This window comes from Oncorhynchus tshawytscha, unplaced genomic scaffold, assembly GCF_018296145.1.
Source record: "Oncorhynchus tshawytscha isolate Ot180627B unplaced genomic scaffold, Otsh_v2.0 Un_contig_12116_pilon_pilon, whole genome shotgun sequence".
NCBI lineage: Eukaryota > Metazoa > Chordata > Actinopteri > Salmoniformes > Salmonidae > Oncorhynchus > Oncorhynchus tshawytscha.
This window is the reverse complement of record NW_024609383.1, coordinates 87501-97500: the sequence shown is the minus strand read 5'-3', so window position 1 is coordinate 97500 and position 10000 is coordinate 87501. Positions and strand designations below refer to the sequence as shown.

The 10000-nt window shown below is 38.8% G+C and overlaps 1 protein-coding gene across 1 annotated transcript in view; it reads left to right on the top strand.

The window, feature by feature from the left end:
• The window catches only part of LOC112242566 (kinesin-like protein KIF13A), a gene marked incomplete at its 5' end in the record, with an annotated part of 72451 nt that overhangs the window by 56720 nt on the left and 5731 nt on the right, over positions 1-10000 (top strand). The window contains 6 exon segments of the mRNA XM_042315077.1: positions 2138-2230; positions 5992-6144; positions 6516-6649; positions 7062-7113; positions 8779-8875; positions 9130-9296. Of these exon segments, the coding sequence (XP_042171011.1) occupies positions 2138-2230; positions 5992-6144; positions 6516-6649; positions 7062-7113; positions 8779-8875; positions 9130-9296 (696 nt within the window).

The following is a 10000-nucleotide window of genomic DNA, read 5'->3' as shown; positions in this document are numbered from 1 at the left end:
CACAGACTGACAGACACACACACACACACACACACACACACAGACAGACTGACACACACACTCACACACACACAGACAGACTGACAGACACACACTCACACACAGACTGACAGACACACACACACACACAGACTGACAGACACACACACACACACACACACAGACTGACAGACACACACTGACAGACACACACACACACACACAGACTGACACACACACAGACTGACAGACACACACTGACAGACACACACACACACAGACTGACAGACACACACACACACGCAGACTGACAGACACACACACACAGACTGACAGACACACACTGACAGACACACACACACACACACACAGACTGACAGACACACACACACACGCAGACTGACAGACACACACACACAGACTGACAGACACACACTGACAGACACACACACACACACACAGACTGACAGACACACACACACACACACAGACTGACAGACACACACACACACACACAGACTGACAGACACACACTGACAGACACACACACACACACACACACACTGACACACACACAGACTGACAGACACACACTGACAGACACACACACACAGACTGACAGACACACACACACACACACACACACAGACAGACAGACACACACACACACACAGACTGACAGACACACACACACAGACTGACAGACACACACACACACACAGACTGACAGACACACACACACAGACTGACAGACACACACACACACACACAGACTGACAGACACACACACACATACTGGCAGACACACACACACACACAGACTGACAGACACACACACACACAGATTAACAGACACACACACACACAGACTGACAGACACACACACAGACTAACAGACACACACACACATACTGGCAGACACACACACACACACAGACTGACAGACACACACACACACACACAGACTGACAGACACACACACAGACTAACAGACACACACACAGACTGACAGACACACACACAGACTGACAGACAGACAGACACACATCTGTCAACATCTACAACAAACAGCACTGACCGGCCTGGTGACTACTGACATGACTGACAGCACATAATTAGATTAGAGAAACATTAAATCCCAGTTTTCCCGACCCAGATTAAGCCTAGTCCTGGACTAACAGGCATGCTAGGACTGGGTTTCACCTCTGTCCGGGAATCCTGCCCTGTAACACTCTCTGTCTGGCATGTTGTTTTTCTCTGTCGTAGAGCTTCACCCAGAGTCTGAAGAGAAGGATGTCCTTGAAGAACACACTGTACTCAGTACTGATCCACCATGTTGTTTTTCTCTGTCGTAGAGCTTCACCCAGAGTCTGAAGAGAAGGATGTCCTTGAAGAACACACTGTACTCAGTACTGATCCACCATGTTGTTTTTCTCTACCGTAGAGCTTCACCCAGAGTCTGAAGAGAAGGATGTCCTTGAAGAACACACTGTACTCAGTACTGATCCACCATGTTGTTTTTCTCTGTCGTAGAGCTTCACCCAGAGTCTGAAGAGAAGGATGTCCTTGAAGAACACACTGTACTCAGTACTGATCCACCATGTTGTTTTTCTCTGAGCCGTAGAGCTTCACCCAGAGTCTGAAGAGAAGGATGTCCTTGAAGAACACACTGTACTCAGTACTGATCCACCATGTTGTTTTTCTCTGTCGTAGAGCTTCACCCAGAGTCTGAAGAGAAGGATGTCCTTGAAGAACACACTGTACTCAGTACTGATCCACCATGTTGTTTTTCTCTACCGTAGAGCTTCACCCAGAGTCTGAAGAGAAGGATGTCCTTGAAGAACACACTGTACTCAGTACTGATCCACCATGTTGTTTTTCTCTGTCGTAGAGCTTCACCCAGAGTCTGAAGAGAAGGATGTCCTTGAAGAACACACTGTACTCAGTACTGATCCACCATGTTGTTTTTCTCTGCCGTAGAGCTTCACCCAGAGTCTGAAGAGAAGGATGTCCTTGAAGAACACACTGTACTCAGTACTGATCCACCATGTTGTTTTTCTCTGCCGTAGAGCTTCACCCAGAGTCTGAAGAGAAGGATGTCCTTGAAGAACACACTGTACTCAGTACTGATCCACCATGTTGTTTTTCTCTACCGTAGAGCTTCACCCAGAGTCTGAAGAGAAGGATGTCCTTGAAGAACACACTGTACTCCTGTGGAGTCACCTATGAGATTCTGTCAAATATACCAAAGGTAAAGAGCTTCACTGTTCCTGTGTGATGTCAGTGTCACTGTGTTAAATATAGTATACCAACAATAACTAGTCTGAACCATCTGCAGGGGACTAGTGTCCAAATAAAGTTAGAAACTATTTTTATTTCATTTTTAGTATCCAGAGAAAATGGTACAAAAAGTATTGTTCATTAATTTTCTTAAGGAGTGAGGGAGTCCCCCTTCTCACATGTTTTAGGTCTATTTAATTGGACAGGTTGTATTTTATATCAAATCAAAGGTTGTGTCACATGCTTGGTAGACAACAGGTGTAGAATAACGTTGAGAATGCTTCCTTACGGGTCCTTTTCCAACAATGCAGTTAAAGATAAAATAAAACATTGTGACAGTGAATAATAAATAAAAATAACAAGTAAAAATAACATGGATATCTATATACAGGGAATAGAAAATAACATGGCTATCTATATACAGGAAGTCGAAAATAACATGGCTATCTATATACAGGAAGTCGAAAATAACATGGCTATCTATATACAGGGAGTAGAAAATAACATGGCTAAATGCAGGAAGTAGAAAATAACATGGCTATCTATATACAGGAAGTAGAAAATAACATGGCTAAATGCAGGAAGTAAAAAATAACATGGCTATCTATATACAGGAAGTAGAAAATAACATGGCTACATTGTTAACTCTTAGACAGCTATACCACCCTAGGACACAGTTTGGTTGACTCTCTTGTAATATGATAATGTTGTATTGTATTGTAATATGATAATGTTGTGTTGTATTGTAATATGATAATGTTGTGTTGTAATGTAATGTAATGTAATATGATAAGATTGTAGTGTAATAATGTTGTATTGTAGTATAATAATATTGTGTTGTATTGTAATATGATAATATTGTGTTGTATTGTAGTGTAATAATATTGTGTTGTATTGTAATATGATAATATTGTGTTGTATTGTAGTATGATAATGTTGTATTGTAGTGTAATAATGTTGTTGTATTGTAGTATAATAATATTGTGTTGTATTGTAGTATAATAATATTGTGTTGTAATGTAATATGATAATATTGTGTTGTAATGTAATATGATAATATTGTGTTGTAATGTAATATGATAATGTGTTGTATTGTAATATGATAATGTTGTGTTGTAATGTAATATGATAATATTGTGTTGTATTGTAGTATAATAATATTGTGTTGTATTGTAGTATAATAATGTTGTTGCATTGTAGTATAATAATATTGTGTTGCATTGTAGTATAATAATATTGTGTTGCATTGTAGTATAATAATATTGTGTTGCATTGTAGTATAATAATATTGTGTTGCATTGTAATATGATAATATTGTGTTGTATTGTAATATAATAATATTGTGTTGTATTGTAATATGATAATATTGTGTTGCATTGTAGTATAATAATATTGTGTTGCATTGTAGTATAATAATATTGTGTTGCATTGTAGTATAATAATATTGTGTTGCATTGTAATATAATAATATTGTGTTGCATTGTAATATAATAATATTGTGTTGTATTGTAATATGATAATATTGTGTTGCATTGTAGTATAATAATATTGTGTTGCATTGTAGTATAATAATATTGTGTTGCATTGTAATATAATAATATTGTGTTGTATTGTAATATGATAATATTGTGTTGCATTGTAGTATAATAATATTGTGTTGCATTGTAGTATAATAATATTGTGTTGCATTGTAGTATAATAATATTGTGTTGCATTGTAGTATAATAATATTGTGTTGTATTGTAATATGATAATATTGTGTTGCATTGTAGTATAATAATATTGTGTTGCATTGTAGTATAATAATATTGTGTTGCATTGTAGTATAATAATATTGTGTTGTATTATAGTGTAATAATGTTGTTGCATTGTAGTATAATAATATTGTGTTGTATTATAGTGTAATAATGTTGTTGCATTGTAGTATAATAATATTGTGTTGTATTGTAGTATAATATTGTGTTGTAATGTAGTATAATAATGTGTTGTATTGTAGTATAATAATATTGTGTTGTATTGTAGTATAATAATATTGTGTTGTATTGTAATGTAATATGATAAGGTTGTACTGTGGTATAATAATGTTGTGTTGTAATGTAATATGATAATGTTGTGTTGTAATATAATATGATAAGGTTGTACTGTGGTATAATAATGTTGTGTTGTAATGTAATATGATAATGTTGTGTTGTAATGTAGTATAATAATATTGTGTTGTATTGTAATATGATAATGTTGTATTATAGTGTAATAATGTTGTTGTATTGTAGTATAATAATATTGTGTTGTATTGTAATATGATAATATTGTGTTGTATTGTAGTATGATAATGTTGTATTGTAGTGTAATAATGTTGTTGTATTGTAGTATAATAATATTTTGTTGTATTGTAATATGATAATATTGTGTTGTATTGTAGTATAATAATATTGTGTTGTATTGTAATGTAATATGATAATGTTGTGTTGTAATGTAATATAATAATAGTGTTGTATTGTAATATGATAATGGTGTGTTGTAATGTAATATGATAATGTGTTGTATTGTAATATGATAATATTGTGTTGTATTGTAGTATAATAATGTTGTTGCATTGTAGTATAATAATATTGTGTTGCATTGTAGTATAATAATATTGTGTTGCATTGTAGTATAATAATATTGTGTTGCATTGTAGTATAATAATATTGTGTTGCATTGTAATATGATAATATTGTGTTGTATTGTAATATAATAATATTGTGTTGTATTGTAATATGATAATATTGTGTTGCATTGTAGTATAATAATATTGTGTTGCATTGTAGTATAATAATATTGTGTTGCATTGTAGTATAATAATATTGTGCATTGTAATGCATTGTAATATAATAATATTGTGTTGCATTGTAATATAATAATATTGTGTTGTATTGTAATATGATAATATTGTGTTGCATTGTAGTATAATAATATTGTGTTGCATTGTAGTATAATAATATTGTGTTGCATTGTAATATAATAATATTGTGTTGTATTGTAATATGATAATATTGTGTTGCATTGTAGTATAATAATATTGTGTTGCATTGTAGTATAATAATATTGTGTTGCATTGTAGTATAATAATATTGTGTTGCATTGTAGTATAATAATATTGTGTTGTATTGTAATATGATAATATTGTGTTGTATTGTAGTATAATAATATTGTGTTGTATTGTAATATGATAATATTGTGTTGTATTGTAGTATAATATTGTGTTGTATTGTAGTGTAATAATATTGTGTTGTAATGTAGTATAATAATAGTGTTGTATTGTAGTATAATAATATTGTGTTGTATTGTAGTATAATAATATTGTGTTGTATTGTAATGTAATATGATAAGGTTGTACTGTGGTATAATAATGTTGTATTGTAATATGATAATGTTGTGTTGTAATGTAATATGATAAGGTTGTACTGTGGTATAATAATGTTGTGTTGTAATGTAATATGATAATGTTGTGTTGTAATGTAATATAATAATAGTGTTGTATTGTAATATGATAATGTTGTGTTGTAATGTAATATGATAATGTGTTGTATTGTAATATGATAATGTTGTGTTGTAATGTAATATGATAATGTGTTGTATTGTAATATGATAATGTAGTATTGTGATACGATAATGCTGTATTGTAATATGATAATGTTGTGTTGTGTGGCAATATGATAATGTTGTTTTGTAATGTAATAATGGTGTGTACAGGCGTCTGAGGAGCCTGAGGAGAGAGAGACTCTGGCCCTGATGGCAGCGAGGGGAGATGGTGAGGAGAGTCAGGATGGACAGACCTACATAGAGCAATACACCAGAGGACTTCTGGAGGTGGAGAATATACTGAGCCTGGAGAGACTCAGACAGGTACCTCTCACACACACACTTCACACACTCTTCACACACACACTTCACATACTTCACACACACACACTTCACCCACACACAATTCACACACTACACAAACACACACTACACAAACACACACTACACAAACACACACTACACAAACACACACTACACAAACACACACTACACAAACACACACACACTTTTCACACACACACACACACTTCACGCTGTTGAATCGTACTGCCTCTTGCTGTTCCACATGGTAAATGATGAGTTTAGATGTGTGTGAGTCCTGTGTGGTTTGTGTAACGGAGGTATCTAGATGGATCACTGCCAACCACATTTCTCTCTGGGGACAATAACGTTTGTTTGATTGATGTCATCAGGCGGTGACGGTGAAGGAAGCTCTGTCTGTTAAAGGGAGAAACATCAGAAGGAGCTTCAGCACCCCCAACGTACAGCATGTAAGACACATACACACACACACACATACACACACACACACACCAGTACCCCCAACGTACCCCCAACGTACAGCATGTAAGACACATTATACACACACACACATTGGCTGGGAGGATACACTGGCACCCCCAACGTACAGCATGTAAGACACATACACAGACCTGATTGGCTGGGAGGACACACACACACCAGTACCCCCAACGTACAGTACGTAAGACACATACACAAACAGACCTGATTGGCCCCAACGTATAGACTAAGACACATACACACACACACACACACACACAGTACCCCCAACGTACAGCACGTAAGACACATACACACACACATGGTTCATTATAAACAGACCCCCATTGTACTGGGAGGATGTAAGAGACACACACACACCAGTACCCCCATGGTTCATTATGTAAACAGAAATGATTGTCAGTGAGGATAGTGATCGACTTGCTGTTGTCTTCCAGATGGTTCCTTATTAAAACAGACCTGATTGGCTGGGAGGATGTAGACTGGAAGGTACAGTACAGTACAGTACAGCAGTAGACTGTACAGTCATTATTATAAACAGACCTGATCTTTATTAGAAACAGACCTGATTGGCTGGGAGGATGTAGACTGGACGGTACAGTACAGTAGGATGGTTCATTATTATAAACAGACCTGATTGGCTGGGAGGATGTAGACTGGACAGTACAGTACAGTAGGATGGTTCATTATTATAAACAGACCTGATTGGCTGGGAGGATGTAGACTGGACGGTACAGTACAGCAGGATGACTCTTTATTATAAACAGACCTGATTGACTGGGAGGATATAGACTGGACGGTACAGTACAGTAGGATGGTTCATTATTATAAACAGACCTGATTGGCTGGGAGGATGTAGACTGGACGGTACAGTAGGATGGTTCATTATTATAAACAGACCTGATTGACTGGGAGGATATAGACTGGACGGTACAGTACAGTAGGATGGTTCATTATTATAAACAGACCTGATTGACTGGGAGGATATAGACTGGACGGTACAGTACAGTAGGATGGTTCATTATTATAAACAGACCTGATTGGCTGGGAGGATGTAGACTGGACGGTACAGTACAGTAGGATGGTTCATTATTATAAACAGACCTGATTGACTGGGAGGATATAGACTGGGTCCTACAGTACAGCAGGATGGTTCATTATTATAAACAGACCTGATTGGCTGGTCCTCCTCCAGGGTCATTGTGACTATAACCTGTCTGTCTGTCTGTCTGTCTGGTCCTCCTCCAGGGTCATTGTGACTATAACCTGTCTGTCTGTCTGTCTGTCTGTCTGTCTGTCTGTCTGTCTGTCTGGTCCTCCTCCAGGGTCATTGTGACTATAGTCTGTCTGTCTGTCTGGTCCTCCTCCAGGGTCATTGTGACTATAACCTGTCTGTCTGTCTGTCTGGTCCTCCTCCAGGGTCATTGTGACTATAACCTGTCTGTCTGTCTGTCTGTCTGGTCCTCCTCCAGGGTCATTGTGACTATAACCTGTCTGTCTGTCTGTCTGTCTGGTCCTCCTCCAGGGTCATTGTGACTATAACCTGTCTGTCTGTCTGTCTGTCTGGTCCTCCTCCAGGGTCATTGTGACTATAACCTGTCTGTCTGTCTGTCTGTCTGTCTCTGTCTGTCTGTCTGGTCCTCCTCCAGGGTCATTGTGACTATAACCTGTCTGTCTGTCTGTCTGTCTGGTCCTCCTCCAGGGTCATTGTGACTATAACCTGTGTCTCCGTCTGTCTGTCCTGGGTCATTGTGACTCTAACCTGTTTGTCTGGTCCTCCAGTCTGTCTGTCTGGTCCTCCAGGACCATTGTGACTGTCTGTCTGGTCCTCCAGGACCATCTGTCTGTCTGGTCCTCCAGGACCATTGTGACCAGGGGTCCTCCAGGACCATTGTGACTATAACCTGTCTGTCTGGTCCTGTCCGTCTGCCTGGTCCTCCAGTCTCGTCTGTCTGGTCCTCCAGGACCATTGTGACTCTAACCTGTCTGTCTGGTCCTCCAGGACCATTGTGACTCTAACCTGTCTGTCTGGTCCTCCAGGACCATTGTGACTCTAACCTGTCTGCCTGGTCCTCCAGGATCATTGTGACTCTAACCTGTCTGTCTGGTCCTCCAGGACCATTGTGACTCTAACCTGTCTGTCTGGTCCTCCAGGACCATTGTGACCTTCATCAGGATGTCTCTGACTGCACTCCCCAGGACGGTGGTTCTCTGTGTGGGACGCCACTCAGAAACAAGACAGAGAATCACGGTAAACACCCAGAAATCAACAGCATCAACTCCAGCTATAGTTGAGACCAGGAGGCCTGACCAGGAAACTCTTGTTTTAGATCATATTTAGGGCCCTGGGTGTTTCTCGGTCAGGAAAACCTCCAGGCCCTCCCTCCGTATGAGGACTGTAATAGGAACTCAATGGCTGGTTTCCCAGACAGATTAAGAATAGTATAGGACTAAAAATCATTCTAAATGTAGAATTTAAAGAGCTATGATGTTTGTTTTTACTAGTGCGTTCCCCCTCAGGTCTGGTACCAGAGAGCCCCACCTTCTTCAACTCCAGCCCATTCAAGGCCCTCTCTCCCCAGACGCCCAAGTTCCTCAAGTCTCTGCTGCCGGTCAGAGAGGAGAGCAAGACCAAGAGAGTCCTGGAGGCACGACCACTACTGGGACAGGAGGTATGGGCCACAACCATCCCTCTCTGTCTTTATCCATCCATCCCCCTCTCTCTCTCTCTCTCTCTCTCTTTCTCTCTCTCTCTCTAGCCATCTCTGGCCCCGTTTATCTCATCTCTCTCTCTTTCTTTATCCATCCATCCATCCATCTCTCGCTCTTTATCCATCCATCCATCCATCTCTCTCTCTCTCTCTCTCTCTCTCTCTCTCTAGTCACCTCTGGCCCCGTTTATCTCTCCTTTCTTTCTGTCTTTCCTTATTTCCTTTCCTGTGTTTTGCTTCTTCATCTCCTTTGTCTTCCCCTGCCGTTCCCCTGGTTTCTCCAAGTCCAGTGACATCCCTCCTTGTCTGCAATGTGACAGTATGACAATACGTCAGTAGTAGTCATTGAAAACAGGACATTTTCCCCATTCTAAGTGAATCCAGTACACACAGAGGAATATTTACTACATTCGACAGCTACTAATTCTACTAAACCTGTCTGATGATTGCTGATTGTTCTGGCTGAATGTGATCTGCTCACATATGTTTATCTATTGTGTGAATGGGGAGCTCCATGCTCTAGATCTATTGTGTGAATGGGGAGCTCCATGCTCTAGATCTATTGTGTGAATGGGGAGCTCCATGCTCTAGATCTATTGTGTGAATGGGGAGCTCCATGCTCTAGATCTATTGTGTGAATGGGGAGCTCCATGCTCTAAATCTAT